Source organism: Epargyreus clarus, unplaced genomic scaffold, assembly GCF_041222505.1.
Source record: "Epargyreus clarus isolate Ecla_fem2 unplaced genomic scaffold, WU_Ecla_fem_2.2 ptg000026l, whole genome shotgun sequence".
NCBI classification, from domain to species: Eukaryota; Metazoa; Arthropoda; class Insecta; order Lepidoptera; family Hesperiidae; genus Epargyreus; species Epargyreus clarus.
In genome coordinates, this window is record NW_027332233.1 from 8,643,167 (window position 1) to 8,661,625 (window position 18,459).

The following is an 18,459-nucleotide window of genomic DNA, read 5'->3' on the forward strand; positions in this document are numbered from 1 at the left end:
TATAGAACATTCATTATTTCCAAGCAAAACAAAGAAAGAATTAAACTAAGTTCAGAATGAAACACAGAGGTGAATGTTTACTAGATCAGATTAATTTTTCTTTCTCCCTTTGTGTCTAATCTATCAATAAATCGATGTACTTTTGAAAGTATGAGTTTGAAGATGCTTAAGCATAATAGTGCCGAATGTATTTTTCCCCGAAGAAAAACAAATGATTCTTTCGGGTGGTTATTAATTTCAGCATAATTCATAATTACGAAATCCACGACCCATCTATTTTAAATTACTGTTGTTTAATGAATTCATAAGTAAAACGACTTACTTATAACTTCTGAAAAAGAAAAAACAGGTTAGATGGAAATTTTCCATTGAATTTACAATTAGCTAAGTAAGCTAAAAAAGTTAGCAAAAAATATGGTGGGTTCGATTTGTGACGTATTCTTATTTTTTTGCTATTTACGTTCGTTACACAATCTATTTTATTATAATTATATTTTTTGCCTGTCTCCAGGATCAAAACACTGATGTATCTAAGTCAAAACATGTCATTTTTTGTGTATATTTTTTATAATAATATGGGAGTAACAGACGAGCATGCAGTCCACCTGATGGTGAGTGGCTAATGCCGCCCATGGACATCTGTAATTAACCCCAGATAGGATTAGATATCTACCTAGAGTCTGCCACAGGTGCGTCGCTGCCCTTGAGCTGGAAGCTGGAAGGCCTCGGAAAATTATGTCTTCCTTACCACACCCTTCAAACTAGAACACAGCAGCGCTCAACACTGCTGTTATAAGGCAGAAATAGGTGTGCCGCCGGAGTCGAATAATGATGTGCCGAGTCGGCCATTTTTAGTATTCGAGTACTTTAGTACTCATATAAAAAAGAATCGACTCAGTACTCGAGTCCAAAGTATTCACAAAGTACTCGAGTACTTTGCAACATACAGTCCAATAGCACGGAAGAGCAAAACGCCACTCACTACACAAAATAAACAAGTTTTTACTTGTGTGATTTTGTATGAGTATGTGTATGAGTAGTAGTTGTAGTGTACGAGTACCGTCAGTATTCGAGTATCACTGGTACTCGAGTATCACTATTGGTACTCGAGTATGCGAATTTATGTAAGTACTCGAGTACTGACTCGGCACATCTCTAGAGTCGAACCACTAAGGGTTCTTCCACCTTCTATAACATAAATTGCCAAACTTTAAACGAATGGGCGAAATTGGTCAGGAAGAATTATAACTAAAACAATAGTTTGCGAGGATAATATTGTGCACGATTTCATGGGTTAAAATCTAAAAAAAAAAACGCGACGATACGATAATTCTTTGGGTAATCGGTTAAAACTAGTGTTCCGTAAGGATCATAGCGTGATACTACATAGTCGTAAAGCTTCTTAAATAAATGAGCTATCAAAATATAAAATAATTTTCAAATAGATGCTTCTAGAGTCAGCAAGTTCAAACGAACAATAGTTCCGCATAATATATGTATATGACAATATTGTGTAGGTATTTATATGTACCTACACAATATATGTTATGCTACCAAGTTGGATACCACGAATATGTTTATAGATTTTAAATTATTGTGTAGCAGCGATACTTATCATTTCTGATATGAATATTGAACTACCGTATATAATATATAATCATACCGATAATTATAAAATTATTTTATCAATTTCACAATCACACAATGATATCAACATCTGATTAAAATTAACGTAATTATTAATGATACTCATTATAAGAACTTCACTAACACACTCATCTGTGCAATATAATATAGAGTATAATGCAATTGTTTGAAATAAAACACACTTTAGATATAAATGTTTTAATCGTATAACAATATATAAAATTAACCTCATTTTCTTACAATCTAATTCCCAGTCCACTTAAATAAATATGTGCCAAAACACACAATGTACATGCAACAATAACAACCATTACTTTTTAACAGAGATTAAAACATAGTGTTCACATACTTATTATGAGTTTGTTCATTTCTTCCTCCTACTAAATCTTTGTATAAAAATATGGTCTTTGTTAACTAACAACACAAAAGTACAAATTACAAGTTATTTTTAAGAACATTTGCGTAGTCAATTAAAGTGTTATTGTCTTTTAACCGTCTAAAAATAATCCAATAATATACTTCGTGTATAAAGTATATTTTCAATCCACGCTACCATTGCCTCAGATTTAGAAAATAATAATAATCAATCATAATAAACCTACTTATAAATATTATCTACATTGCAGTTGCATACTTGCAAGGAGTTGTACAAATTTAACTATAGCGAATGTTAAAAATTTAACTCCAAACGTCAGCCGAATACTTCTTCATAGACTCGAGTTTCTTGAGGAATTGTGCGGCTTCTGATTCGGTACGTCCGCCCTTCTCTTGCACAGCTTTCATAACTATATTGCGGACATCTACAGCCATATTCTTTGCATCGCTGGAAGAGGAATTAATTTAAAATATAAAACCTTGTGCAATGATATGTAATTCAATTGAATATTATAAAGGAAGCAGATATAGTGAATAGTTCGTAATACACGATGCTAAAGTAATTACCAACTAAAAATATAATTATTTTTTACGATCACTAAAGATTTATAGCATACTAGCTGACCCGGCTATTTATCAATTATATTTCATATAAATTGTTACTCGTGGATAATGTAGCTTTTGAATGATGAAATAATTTTTAAAATCGGTCCAGTAGTTTTTGAGCCTATTCATTACAATCAAACAAACAAACAAAGTTTTCCTCTTTATAATATTAGTATAGAAATAAACTAGAGTTTTAATCAAAAAACATTAAAGAAGTTAGGTTTAATCGTGATTCCAGTACCTATATTTATTCCGAAAAATAGCTACTCGCTGTTAACATGTTATTGACTAATTTCACTGCTGTATATCGTTTTGCCAGACGTTTCTATTGCTTAACTCACCCGCAAACATAAAAATGACCATTTTGATTTCCTATTACATCCCAAATTTGATCCAAATTCTTCTCCAATAAATGTGTCACATAAATTTTATGCGCTTGATCACGCGAGAAAGCGACATGTAGTTTAACATCACCATTCTTTTCAAATTCTTCAAGTTCCTAGAAATAAAAAAGTATAATTAATACATAAAATGACAGATACCTCTGTTAATATAAACAAGTGATGCAATTTTTACAATTAGTAGAACTGAGTCACGCAACGTACATGTGAAAGGACTTCATGCCTATTTTGATATGTATAGGCGACATTCACCACTTAACATCAGGCGGATTACGTGCGATTGCTTTCGTATGGCGATTCATTCGATTAGATAAAAAAAAACATATTAACCTCCTGATAAATGTAGTCCTGGTCACGATGCCTGCAGCCGAAATACAGGATGTTGTCGCCGACCTGCTTGCCGGCAGCGCGAGCTAACGCGCGCTCCTGCAGGAAGCCGCGGAACGGCGCCAGGCCGGTTCCGGGGCCTACCATTAGTATCGGGGTCTGTGTTTGCAGTGGTAACCTGCTCGAAACATTTAACATTTTATAGCTTATATAAACAAAGAAATGAATCAAAAAGTATTGCAATTTCTTTTAAGAAAATCTTATTAAAATGTTAATAATACATCAATATTTGATTTCGTTTGCCAATCCAACATTGTGAACTGTAAAATAGATTTCACAATAATTTTCACGCAAATTAAAGCAAGTAGATTATACAGAGAATGTCACAAATAGAAAATATTTACTGCATAGAAATTTTGCGATACGCCAACTTACAATTTCCGCTAATACCATTACCATTGCCCCACGTGTAACTATAACCTGATCGAATTTTAGTAATAAAATTAATCTTAGACATTTCCACCCGTCACATTTATACACAAGTAAAGGTTCAAGTTACCTGAACTGAGATTTTCGAATGTAAACAGGAACTGTTGGCAAGGGTTTCCCTGCTTCAGGCTTGTGTTTCGCCAGCCATGTGGTAGCCACCCCCTTGTTCACTCGGCCCGTTGGTGTATTGTATTCTACCACTACTGCAGTGATGTGTACAGTTTCAGGATGTAGCTGTAATAAGCAATATCTTATAACTTGCTTATATTGTAAAATGAAACAGAATTCTGGGATTCTCCCATAACCCATGCACAATGGGTCATTTAATATACTTTGTAAAGTAATTTAGTACTTTAAGTACATTAATGCGGATTGTGCATACATAACAGTTTGACATAAATAAAAAAATAACTACAATAAAACAATAAAATTGTTATTGTGGTTCTAAATATTCTTTATGTATAAATTACCTTAGGACTGGAAGAAATGGAGTAGTAGCGTGGCTGAAGACGAGGCAACAACTCGCAGAGGTGATCTAGAGGAGGTCTACACGATTTGATATCTTCCAGAATATGTACAATATTCCTACAGGCGTCTACGATAAATGACTGGTACATTGATTTGCCTTCTTGCGAGTTAGTAGCCATAAGCAAGAGTTTCTTTTTGTCCTGCAAAAAGAAAAACGATATAACACAATTAGTGTATTTATAAAACAATTATTTAAACAATGCTGCTTCATTACAATATTAACTTGTCATGATGTGACGTATATGTAAGTGGCAGGAAAATTAACAAATCATTCCAGTAAATTATTCCTTTTCATGCAATATAATACCAATTTCGCTAATGAGTGTTTCCTCTCTCCTAATCTATCTAATTATCCTGGCTATACAGCACAGCTATACAAATCACGCAAAAAATAGCGTGCGACATATGATTGTTCAATCCTCAAAATTAGCAACATACCTAAAACTTCAGGTTTAATGAAAATTTATTACAAATAAACATTGGCTAAACTTAGAGTATGTTATTTTACATAATAACTTGCTACTTCTATATAATATCAGAAAACATCTAGACATACCTCTTCATCTGTACAGTACTCGACAAGCTCTCTCAAAATGTGGGTACGAGGTAATGCTGTGATCTCCAGATAATGGGATAGAGCTGTGCGGTACGATGTAGGGCACGGGAATGGATTTTTCTTGCTGCTTTCTTGGTCAGTGTTGATGAGTGAGAACACCTCGTCAAGATCAGCTCCAGTCAGATTACCAAGACGTTCAACTAGCTGATTGTCATTAATTGGGTAAACAGCAACATGGTCACCTGATAAAAGTAAAATCCACATTAGCCCCTAAATAAAAAAGCCAAAGGGTAATTATTTAAAAAAAAAATTAAATTACCAGCTTCATATCGCATTTTGGAACCAGATATGTCTAATTCTACATGCAGACATGATCTGCCACCTCCTTTATGTAGCTCTCTATTGACAGTGATCTGAGCGAGGAATGGATTTTTGGCATCAAATGGTCTAAAATAAACAAACAACTTTATAAAAATGTAATTAGGTTATAAACATGTTTCATTGAGTGTGGTTAAAAAGGGTGACTTTTTAGAGTGATTTATCAGAGCTTCTTGGGCAACTAACATTACTGTTTCAGGCAAAATAGCATAGAGTGGAGTGGTCTAGCATTACAACTGTATTACAGTCTGTATGTATAGCTTTTAAATCAGTGCAAAAAGTTAATGAGGATTAAGGAAAGAGTATTTAATTTTTATTTAATATAAAATAACTTACGGTCTCTGAGTTTGCAAGGAATGTAATCTGGCAATTTCTCCAGTGAATATCTCATTGGGTGCGATATCACCTGGTGGATGTGTTACAAGACGGAACTGCCTTGTCAGTTCCTCCTCACCAGCACTTTCTATATTGAATTGTTCGCAGACTGCTGGCCAGAACTTGTCTTTCCAAGTTATAAAGTCATCTTCTATGCTGTAAGGTAATATACTATATTTGTAACAAATTAAAATTATTCTTATAATATCTAACACATCTCAAAGGTTTTGCTCATACACTTGATCTTCCTATTTTTGCCTACCAATGATGATATTGTCAACATTGGTGGTGCAAAACATTAGATAGATTGAATATTTAATAATGGGTGACAAACTGGTCACATCTACCTTGCAATATTGTACCATGACTGTATGGCAAATATTGAGTATGGCAAATATTGAGTTGATATCAAGTACTTTAAATGATTTTTTTAATAAACAATGAGCTTACTTCGCATCATCATCGCCCATGCCTAGCTCATACACTCTAGTTGCACCAAGTTCTTCCAATCTCTTATCCAAATATATGGCAACGGCATTATAATGTTCATATGTTTTATTCCCCAGACCAAATACCTGTAAAATCACACAGTTAATAGTATAAAATTATATGTTAAAAATCAAAGTTAAAGTTACACTCGGAATTTATTTTAAACTTGATTGAAAGTAAAATATAGGTTAGAATAAATGTAACAGAATATATAATGAAATATTGTTGTACATAAAAACGATCATACCATATATCGTAATTTATGCCAAGGTGATAATCTACGATGTCTATATTTAATTTTAGTGACATAACGTTGAAAAACTTGGATACAAATGCTCCTTACTAATATAAACATACTGATTTAAATTATAAATACAATAACCGTCGATTGCGATATCTTCTAACTAATGAGACGTCTGTTTATCATAAATTCATGATTATAAACTATTTTAATCGCGTGTCGTCATAAATATACAATAATTATTGTTTTAAACACATCACGTAAATATTAAATACTTTTACACAAGTCACAATGTAAAACTGTCAATTGTCATGTTAAAAGTCAAATGTCATTTTACACTTGTGACGTTTGTATTTATACTCTGTAGTTTTTTTCATAACCAGAGTTGCCATGCCATGCAGATGCCATTGAAAATATTATGTAGATAATGGATAAGAATCGGTCGATGAACAATATGATGAAAACTCGTTGAACAATAACGAATATGTAAACCATGCGCATGTGGATATACGCACAATGATTTAATTCGCGCTGACTGATGACGAACGAACGTCATGGCAAATGCCGAGTACAACCGAGTACTATTTACATACTAGTAATTGCGTCTTCTCGTCTGTACTTGGCTACTATATAAACCTGGTATAAGATGTTCCATATTATTATTATTCATCGGATATATTATATTACTCGACTGAGGGGGCACAGCCGTGGCCCCAGATAGTATAGTAGATGGAACCAGTAATATCACTGGAGAATTACCAAAAATGCCTGTCGAAAGTCAAAAGGTAGCAAGGCAAAAGCGTCAAGAAATACTTTATGTTTTTTATGGCTCATTTTATGAAAATTAATCACATATAAACAAGCTTTTGAAAAAAAAATCACTTACTGCTTAAACTGCCGCTAATTTCATTTCATATAGTTTTGCTAAAGTATTATCGTATTACCGTTCGCCCAAACAAGACTTAATACGAATACGTCCTAACAAACTTTATTTTGCCCCAAAAACAGAAATCACACTAAGATCTGTACTCTGCACTATGTATAGAGTACCGAATACAGACACATAAATGTATAACATATCTAACATACGTTTATTCGTGCCCATTCGTTTGTACTCGGTGAGTATCTAAACGGGGCGTTGTGATTAAAGTATCCGGACAGATTTTATCCCTTATCATGCTAAGACTTTCGAAATTTTTCGATGGTTCTGCCAAACAAAAATAAAATCTCGAAATTGTCAGTGCCTCATTTATAGCTTAAAGAATATTATTTACATATATTTAATAGGTTTGCTTTGAGTGTCGTCAGATTGTCGAGTGCATGGTAGAAGTTCATGTATATAGCTATCTCGCTTACACTACAGCTTTGTTAGTTGCTTTGGGATAGTGATGTGTAATACAATAGTATTAACAGCCATAATGTTGGCAGCTTTGTTAGATACCTTAAAGCATTTTTTACAAGGGTGAAGACGAAATGCATGTAACATTGGAATAATAATACCCAGAGGAAGCAAGCTAAGCATATACAAAAGTGATAAGTTTGACAGAGACCAAAATAGAGATTTATTTATCTTTGTTACCGTATCGGTTTTTTCTGGTTTAGTCTTTTTTATGAATGTTTTGTACTCACTAAACTCAACGTAGTGACTTTGAATTTTGTAATTCTTGTTGTTTTGTGACTGTTGTAATTATGAAGTTACAAGTTAAGCATGGTAGATTTATCCACAGCGATAATTGCACGAGTTACTCTATTGTCTTAGTAATTGTACTTTTTATATTGTATTATTAAATATAAATAATTTAATGACTTATTCAATTTTCAGGAATTTATTTTTAATGGCATGGTGAAATATTCTATCGCCAGTCTATGAATATTCCACTGCTAGTCACTAGTTTAAATTTTGAGTAGGTAACTGTTTCTTAAATGTGTAATTTAAAATTGGACTTTAGTTTATTTCAAAGTTGCAATAGCAATTTAGCACCTACTTTATGACTCCGCGATTTAACGTCACGTGGTCGAGTACACAAATTATAGCTACCTACTACAATCTACGTACGTTTTATCATAGCATATTTTATATTAAGTATATGGTATTCTATTTTATGATCTAAACGTCTGAACCCTTGTATATGTCGTGGTCTTACCGGCTACAGTTAAACTGTTAAGCCGTTTTTGTTTACGAGGGGGAAACCTTCAAAAGGTACCCGACGACGTGGGAGCGACTCCGGGTTATGGGGTATTTTTACCGCACTTAAACCCCCCCGTTGGTCGTCCTCAGCGCTTAGTGGAGAACTCCGGGATCTCCGATGGAACACAACCCGAATCCTCCGAGTGCGATGCCCCAACCGGGTTCTTCCCTGGGGGAGCACTTTACGCTCCTCCCACAATCAAATTGGTGTTTACAACGGTATGCGGCCACACACATCGTCGTCCTTCTCGGGGTTACTTGCAGGACGGTTCGAGATCCCACTCATGCCGCCCGCAAACCCAGAAGCCCCCTTTTAGTCGCAAGGCAGGGGATACCGTAGCCCTAATCTAGTCCCGAGACTACAGGGACATAAACTGTTAAGCCTACGAGGTCACTCGTCGATACAAACATTGATAATCATATTCACTTCATATCAGTGATATAAATATTACAAGTATTTTTTTAACATTGTCTTTCCTATTTCTCAGCTCAATAAAAAACAAATGTAAAGTTACTCTGAATTGCGCATTTTTTGTCAAAGCGAGCTGTGGTGTGCGAGTGTAGTAGCTGTGGCCCCAGCAGGAACTTTAAATCATTCCCCCTTTCTGCTCCGGCCGACCTCGTCAAACTCATCTAAGTACTCACTGGTAAAGATTACTCGGTAGTTGTAAAAGGAAAATTATATACGCTTGAAAGCGTCAATTGCATTAAATTAATCAAAGTCGTCAATAACAGAGCATTAAGATATAAAATAGATGGGCATTCTTCTGTTGGCATAGATGGGCATTTTATTTGTTGAAACTTTTAGTTTTAGATGAATTAAAAAAAAACATGACTGATAATATTCAAGAATACGCAGTTATTACATTCCTCACCAGCTTAGTTACACTATCATGTTTTTTAAATATTTTTATCATAAAACTATGTTATATTTGTTAATTCATGCTTATAAGCGCAAATTTTGGGCCGGAAGGTACAATTTAGAATTATTCAGCAATATATAATTATATAAACAGACAGTTGTGATGACTGACCGATTATTATCATAGTGCCACGACAACTCTATCAAGAGCCCTACGTCAGTAGGATAATATATCTATGATCAAGAGCGTACGACTATGACGGAGTAGAAACAATTTCGGAAATAGAGTAACATAACTATTAACGACTTTAAAGGATGCAGACAACATTAGGCATAGTTATGAACGTAGTTATGTTCACTTACATGTATGGACTCCGGCAAATAAAAAAAGTCCGGTAGAAATGAAAACTTTCGAAACCTAACCTGAATAATAAAATATAATAAATAAAAAATGAAACTGACACCCATTGACATATTTTTTCTATGCTGACTCCTTGATTATTGCTTGATTTTTGTCTTATGAATTTTCGATCAGGACACGTGTCTTGACGCGAGTTTAACATTCCTTACCCAGCATTAAATGTGCACAACACCGCTAAAAACTTTTCACTTCAAATATAATGGCCATTAGCATTACTGTTCTCTTGTATACCTATACGTGTATATGTGCATAATAAGCCATAAACATTAAATATTATAATTTCGTCGTAAGTTTAAAATCATTGCAAAAATGCAGTACGTCTGATAGTCCTCTTTCGGTTTAGGTATACAATATACTTACAGCATAATTTAAACCAGTCAGATCAGGATCGCCACTTTTTAACCATTCATAAAAGTCCATTGCATTGTCAGTCGGATCTCCTTCGCCATACGTTGCCATGCAAAATACAGCCAGAGAATTTGGTATGTCTCTCAATTTAGTCAATTCTTCCTAAAAAAAAAAAAAAACATGATTATTGACAGTAAATATGTATGAGATGTTACATAGATGCTGGGTTACGGAGGTGAGGCGTAGAAAGTAACTGATTAGGTGTTAAATTTAAAAAACTCGTTTCTTACCATATCACACTCTTCAGGGTCGGCGACCATGCCCTTCATTTTGTACCGAATGCCCTCTTTAGCGAGTCGACCTGCGAATTCCTCGCCTGTACCCGTTTGGGACCCGTAAAACACGACTAAACTTCTGCCCGATGATTGCAATTTCTTAATAAATGAATTTTCGGTCACTTGTATAGAGACTGCAGGCCTAAAATAAAATAAATTACTTATTTATCTCTAATTAAATAGCAGGATTTTCCTAGTTAAATTAACACAATCATGACGTAAAAAATCAGTTAATCTGTTATCTAATAAAATCCATCGCGAATACATTAAACCACAAGGAACATAGCATGCATTATTGTAAGTATAGGTATACCTATTTAGTAGTCTTCTATTAATTTTACGTCTTTTAATTATCTATTTATAAAATGTAAAAAAATAACTGCACTTAAATTACGAAAAAATCAGAACTTTTATGTTAAACGTTACTGAAATCCAGGATTTGAGGATGTGACGGGATGGAATATAACGGGACTAAACTAGGTAGGTACCTAGTAGGTACAAGACGTATTCAGGATCGGAATTTATTGGATATTGATTTGTTATTAGATCCGTTACTCACATACGAATTTCTAGTGGGTGCGTAGTGTAAGTGGGGAAAACATACAGGAAAAAATATTTCGTTAGCGTTAAAATTATCCGCATGTGAGCACGAACACGCAAGGACAAGGCAATATCATATTTAATAGAAGCAAATGACGGGGCCAAATAAGGAGCAAATATTATGGTACAATTCTAAAAGTAGACTCAGACCGGCACGACCTGTACGTGTAGATTGTCAAATGAGTACTAAATAATAGTGCATAATAAATGTATCGTATATTAGAAAGTGGTAGAAGCCTCTTTGGAGCGACTCCAGAGCTCCTTATAACAGCTGTACTAATTGCTGCTGTGTTCTGGATTGCAGGGTGTAATAAGAGGTAGCAACACATTTGTTGTCAATCTCAGACAGGAATCTATCTAATCTTATCGAGGGTTGATTATTATTGCCCATCAGGTGGACTGCATGCTCGTTCGTTACTTGAATGTTAAAAAATATATAACTAAGAGTAATAGTAATTTGAGTTATAACTTATAATTCTGCTTTACTCTACTGTAAATTTACCTTTATGTCTAAAAACTACACGTTAAATTAAAATTTAATTATCCAAAATAATCACATACTATGTATTAGTATCTCAATATCTATTGATTTGGTTAATTTAAAAAGATACTGCTAAAACCTAAACTATTTTTAATTAGACTCGGTCATTACTTTTTTTTAAGAATCATTCAAATAGTTATATTTATTTTTAAGAACAGGTAACTTTAGCTTCATCTTGCTATAGCAGCTGTGTTCTATTGTCAGTATTGTCACTAGTGTGGTAAGTCGGATTCACGTTTTCAAGGTGGTCTATCCTTTATCTTTTTTATTATTTGCAGGAGCAAAAACGCGTTGACGGTCAATTTCAGGTAGGAGTTCTATCCTTCTTCGGGTCGATTTCAGATATATTCTATAGAGGTAGGTACGCACTTCGATCACTAATAAGAACTTAGTGATCGAAGGGTGCGCACAATATATCACAGAGAGAGAGATATATCTTTTGAACTCAGTGATATATATCACTATTTTAGCTTAGTAGCTAACTTTAGCTCAGTAGCTCTGTAACGATATAAGCGACATTTTATATCAGTATGTCAGAGAATCAGATCAAAATGTTTTGACAACATTTTTGATTCCTATAATTAATACAAAACTGGCAAGAAATTATATATGAATTTCACAGCCAACACTATTTGTATATCTCTGTTTTCATATTCTTAGCAAAGAAAACAGATTTTAATTTAGTGTTTAATACGTAATGCATTTGACTCGAATCAGTTCTCTCAGTCAGTCGCTCATTTGACTCATCACTCACTCGCGAGCGAGTATATCACTATTGAGTTGAAAAAGATTTTATATCCGGAATCGTATGGACCTATGAACTCAACCATGTGACGCGGATATAAAGATATAATTCAAAATCGTCGGAGTTGATGAGTGATTAGCTCTTTGCTGAAGATATATATCTTTTATATCACTCACTCGCGAGCTACTCAATTCTAATATTCTAACGACATTCGATAATGACTATTAACACCAGATATTGTTAGTTTTTTTTGTATTACATAAAAACATTACTATTCATTTGCAAACAATTATTAGTTATATAAATATAAGACGAGATAAGTTAACGGCCTTCGTAGATATGACGATAATTGGGTAAGTAATCATAACAACATGAGTTAATTAATTTGTTTTCCGGATTGATAACAATAACCACGTCTAAGTTATATAGTATATTTAATGTTTTTGATTTGAATACCACAAGATAATATAGATAGGCTCAAAATATATTTTTAGGCCTTTATTATCTTATATAATAGGTAATATACGAACAACATGTACAATAGTATACACTATAACAGTAGCACACTACTATTTGAATAAAAGTGCATATTTTTAAGCAGTGTATTAAAATTAATGAATAATTATCAAGCTTGTTTATTGCCAAAATATTTATTGATGTGCCTAAGAAATAATTATACTTTATTCACGAAAAAAACTTCTTAATTATTCCACCAAAACAGAAACAAAACACTGCGAATTAGATTTAGGAGTAAGAGTCTAGTTACATTTACATTTAATAATAAGTAAATAAATAAATATAATAATAACATTTAATAATAAGAAATATAAATATAAGTAGAAAAATGAAATACTTCAGATATATATCAGATTGATTTAGAATCTGCTATAGATAAAATTGTTCTCTGATGTAGCCCATTCAAAATGTTTATATAGTGGAAAAGTAGTAAAATTAAGAATCATGGTTACAATTATTGTTCATTCTCTCAGCCCCTTTGAATATCTAGATTCGTAGCTAGGGGCTGACCTAAGGGAAGCCGCCAAGGACGTAATGTTCAAAGCACGCATTTTGTCTGCTGATTAAGAAAAAGAATGAACTATGTCATATGTAATTATAGTAAACCAAGAGTAAGTAAATAAGTAGCCAAAAATATAATTTTCAGCATCAAGATCTTCAAACTTAGGGCGTAAAATATCTTAGACCTCGAGGACACCAAATTCCCTCCTTGCCAAGGGCGCTCATAACTTAGAGCTTAGATGTCGTGAATATCGGACTCACTTGAGTAAATATCGTTTTGCACACATTTAATCCTTTCGAACTACTGTTTATCTAGGCTCTCTTTTGTGACTCTTTCTTTTACATTATTGAACTATCTGAATTTTATTTTAAAAGTCATACCACCCTAGGGTCTTAGCGGTAAGCGCTGGCGGATTAGGCTCGCCTAGGGCACAATTTTGAAATGAGGCCCGGGGTGGATAGTTCAATGGATGTGAAGATGGCTCCCATTCTATAAAGTTGATTAAATTTTTCACCGACGAATACCTAAGTATTTCACTTAAGGTTTGATTCAGGGGAGTTTTTTTCGCTGGTATATGCTTGTCGTCACTTTTACTTAAATAACATTTAATGATTTTGGATAAGAAGCAAAAATTACCTGTAAAACATGACTCATAAAGGACCAAAGGATGCAGGCAAAATTAAAATAAAAAGTTGAGTAACTCTAGCAGAATATAATAATAATACATTTTTACTTGTTTTACTTTTAACATTAACTACATTTCCTAAATGTAAATTTAAGTGATACAAATGACATGTCATGATCAATGCCGTACACAATATGTAGGTATAAGCTTCCTAGTAATTATTGTAGACAATGTATACGCCTTGAGCAAATATTATAATTAGTTTTTATATCTGCTTCGAAAATTAGGCGTCAGAAATAAAGTTCGTGGCCAAATATTAATGTGACCTTTCTCATTACAATGCAACGGTGTCCGTCTTGTCATTGACAAATGCACAAAAACAATTTATGCTACGTAAATAATCAAGTGATAATTAAAGAAAATTTATCCTGAAATTATTAGAACTTTTTTTATAAAAATATTATGGGGCAAATGAGATTGATGGTAAGCAGCTACTACCACCCATAAAATATCTGTAATCAATCCCAAATAAGATAAGAGTTATACCTGATCTAGTCTAGTTCTACCAGCCACTGATTCGTTGCTATTCTCGAGGACAAATATGCTTGAACCCTTGAAACCGGAACATAATAGCGCCTAACACTGATGTTAGTAGGTAGTAAATGTGACGCGGTGGAGGAGTAATCATTGGCCAAGTACAAGCCGAACTCGAACACGGAGGGTTCCGTATCACAAAATTTTAATTTGTTTTTATTTTTAATATATCTTATCATAGTAGGCCATAGAAGTGAATGCATCGTGAAAATTTGAACTGATTAAACCGTTACCTATTATGGTTTAATAGATAAAGCGAAAAATGTCGACAAATAGTGGTTTCTTTTATGGCGACCTCCATTTAATTTTCAAGTTTTTATATTTATTATTAGTATTTGTCGTTATAGCGACCACCATTATACATACTTTGTGAAAATTTCAAGTGTATCTCCATTATGATGTATGTACTTATTATGGTTCCAGAGATAGAGTCCTGTAACTGTCCTGTTTAGTAATAGGGTTCCGCTTTTACCTTCGTGACACGGTTAGTATGAGAATGTATAAAAAAAATGTATTTTCTTATTTAAAATGTGTCTTTTCCTTTAGTATGTTATAAATAATTACTTCCTAGAGCTTATTCCGTATAAACGACTTATCAGATAGTAAGTTAAAGTTAGTAATATATATCTATAAGTAATAATAAAATATTTTTCTTTTTCCTCAAATGACTCATTTTTTAAGTAAATCACACTAAAGTACTAACGTATACTATCTTAGAGTCTTAGACCATTCGACGAAGTACTTTATTACGCAGCTGTTTTTTTTATTATCAAAAATTGATTTGATTAAAATATTAAATCATAAAATATAATCGTAATCGTAAATATAATCTTAAATCATATAATATGGGGCTTCCAAATGGAAGTAGCGTACATACTTGTAAATGAATGAGTCTGTAAATATTTCCTCACGAGCTTACACGCTCGGCGATGGTTGTTATCTCTCCATTGTTTTTCAATGTTTACGCAGGAATCATAATTATCTTTTATGTAGTTATTTATCTCTATTACATAGCGAAACAGGGTCATCTCCATTTCATAATAAGACATAAAAATATTAGATGCTTATTACTGGTGTTAATATACACAGAAGCGTATTTTATAGGCCTTTACATGATTATTTTTAAATCACTCAAGAACACTCCAAGTATATTTTTATGAACAGTGAAAAAGTGAAATTATTATTTATTACCTCTAACTCCAGAACCGCCAAAAATGTCCGTTTCAATAAGTCTCGTTAAAAGTTACTCCGCTTCCAAAGTATACAAAATCATGTTATCATTATTTTCTAGCTAATTATAAAAATTATTTTTACATTAGACGTAAGATTTTAATGCCTGTATTTATTATCATAATACCTATGTATTATATAGTATGTTGTTAATAAAATAAATCTTTAAATATATATTTCTTATGTGCGTGTGTATGTCACTGAACTCCTCCTAAACGACTGGGCTGATTTTGATGAAATTTGTTGTGTGTGTTCAAGGAGACTTGAGAATGGTTTAGATTCACAATTTAGTCCGTGGGAAAAGGTTTTTTGATTTTGGAATGTTTCACATTGGATTCGACAGACTTCGCTACCATCGCATTTTCAAATCTGTTCAAATCTGAGGCCTGTGACAGACGGACAGACAGCGAAGTCTTAGTAATAGGGTTCCGTTTTTACCCTTTGGGTACGGAACCCTAATCAATATGCATCCGTTATTCAAAATAAATTATAAAAAGATAGCTTATAAATGCTCCGAAATTATCAGCAATCTTTTTGAGGGTTATCTTTTAAAGATAATACCCTGTTATTGATCTGCAATCATTACTGTACCTATAATAAAATTAATAATTACGTAATTGTCACACCAGATAAATGTGACCAATTAGTGAAACACAAGTCCACAACCTTGCTACCAATATAGGCACAATATAAATAATATAAAATTAGTATTTTCAGTCAATACTATTTCAAGTATTCATTTTATATATTTACTTAAGTTTTAACTAAGAACGCATGACGTATTGTAGTACCATAGTAATTAAAATTCCTCATGTATTTATGCTTTGTCATCTGCATTATTTTAAATAAAATGTCCGACCGAACATTAACTATTACACGTTATGTGGCTACGACTTTATTATTTAAATGACATAGTGTCAATTTGGTAGAGATCACGTAGATATCGATTTTCTTATTTTTCAAATAAAAACTATTATAATAGGTGTAATTCTTTGTTATTATTTTCTGTATTATTCGCGAAAAGAATTAAGATTAAGCATTAATTACCCCTGTAGCAATAACATTAATTTTGATAATCATAAATGTTACGGATGTTTCAGACAAAAATATGCAATAGTAGAATGTCGTTCAAACACACACTAATCTTAATTATCTAACAATCTAGACCATTCTACGGATTGTATGCGTTTCTAAGGAAAATAACTTGGTACAGTGCATAGTGCATACTAACTGCGAGTTCAGACTTACATCTTTTGAAGGTAAGGCATTTAGCTTTTAAAAAAGTACTTACTGTATTGCATATTTTTTAAGTAACAATTCATCTTTCTTATTTTCTTTTCTTGAACTGTATAACCACCATACAGCTGCACCAAATAGGATTATAAGCATGATTATGTCAAATGTGCTGAATAGCGATCCAGTGACAGCTGCCGTAGCTGCCGCCTCCTTCAAAATATCCTGAGCATTATCCGACATTGTTATAACTGTTGTATGTAGTTTTAAAGTTACTCTTTATTCACTCGCTCTTGAAGGCACAAGGTCACCAGTTAAAACTTATTACTTTACACGAAGCGTTCAACGTATCACATTTGGGGGTTAACACGTCCACCTAGCAACACTGCTTAAACAAACTGACTAAGCGAGACTGACTGATTGCTGTGGGTTCGCTCAAATGACTGTTTGCGAAACAAGACCAATGCCGTCTGTACGTAAGAGTGAGCGAGACCAACAGTCGGCGATCAACTCTACCTACCGAGTGATCTATACATACGTCAGCTAGCCATCCAGCGGACGTACATGACCGAGACGCTACTGCGTACGTGAGCTATACGACTGGAGTCGTTCTACTCGTCCGAGTCCGCTACTCTACCACGTGTCCGAAGGCTGCGCCCAAAGTCGACCGCTTTTGCATGATTACGCCATATTATTAACTACACTAGCAGTAATACCTACGAGCAATGCCTTTTGCATGATTACGCCATATTATTAACTACACTAGCAGCAATACCTACGAGCAATTCAAGTTCCGTATTACAAGTACTTACTTATAACAATCTTACAAATTGTACAAATAAATTTGTACGACGTAGATCCCTATCGGTATCGCAAAGCACCATCATCACTTAATACATGAAGTACTTACCTACTACTCAGGCGGTTTCGCTTAATTTCATATCACCCATTTTGAATTTACAATAAATTAAAATACTTTTATAGCTTTATATGATACTAGGTGATCCGCACGGTTTCAGCTGTGTTTAAATTTTTTTATTTACTTGTGTGACTTCCAATCTCATATATTAATTCATTCATCTTTAGCAAAATATTATAATTTCAAAGAAGACTGGTAAGCGCAAATTAAGATAAAATTAAGATAAAAAGCAAAATATGTAAGTCTTTAGTTAAGCTGCAGTGGCGTGGCGTGGGTTCGTGCCACCCACACAAAAAAAAACAAAAGATCCTCGAGACTGGTCTCAGAAATGTGTGTCTCCGCATTTATCGACGTAAAAAAAGTCTTTTGCCGTCCCGTAAACGTCGAG

General features: G+C 33.5%; 1 protein-coding gene across 2 annotated transcripts; it reads right to left on the reverse strand.

The window, feature by feature from the left end:
- Nucleotides 1–1,829: 1,829 nt before the first annotated feature.
- Nucleotides 1,830–17,583, reverse strand: Cpr (Cytochrome P450 reductase). 2 transcript variants are annotated; one of them, XM_073087251.1, is made up of 12 exons: nt 17,211–17,583; nt 10,522–10,708; nt 10,244–10,393; nt 6,133–6,257; nt 5,644–5,838; nt 5,249–5,376; nt 4,930–5,171; nt 4,316–4,513; nt 3,916–4,079; nt 3,360–3,534; nt 2,970–3,127; nt 1,830–2,470 (listed from the first exon to the last, which is right to left on the reverse strand). In XM_073087251.1, the coding sequence occupies exons 1-12, from the start codon at nt 17,393–17,395 to the stop codon at nt 2,326–2,328; spliced, it is 2,052 nt and encodes a 683-aa protein (XP_072943352.1). In that variant the 5' UTR covers nt 17,396–17,583; the 3' UTR covers nt 1,830–2,325. The 2 variants fall into 2 exon arrangements, with proteins under 2 accessions (XP_072943352.1, XP_072943353.1); XM_073087252.1 differs by lacking the exons at nt 10,244–10,393; nt 10,522–10,708; nt 17,211–17,583 and adding an exon at nt 6,419–6,693.
- Nucleotides 17,584–18,459: the final 876 nt, after the last annotated feature.

Excerpts from the sequence above, each read along its gene's own strand:
- Cpr (XM_073087251.1), bottom strand. The coding sequence starts at position 17,395 with ATGTCGGATAATGCTCAGGATATTTTGAAGGAGGCGGCAGCTACGGCA. Across the intron at positions 10,709-17,210 it reads CTTAAAAAATATGCAATACA|GCCTGCAGTCTCTATACAAG; the intron begins GTAAGTACTTTT and ends ATTTTATTTTAG. Across the intron at positions 6,258-10,243 it reads TGACTGGTTTAAATTATGCT|GTATTTGGTCTGGGGAATAA; the intron begins GTAAGTATATTG and ends GTGATTTTACAG.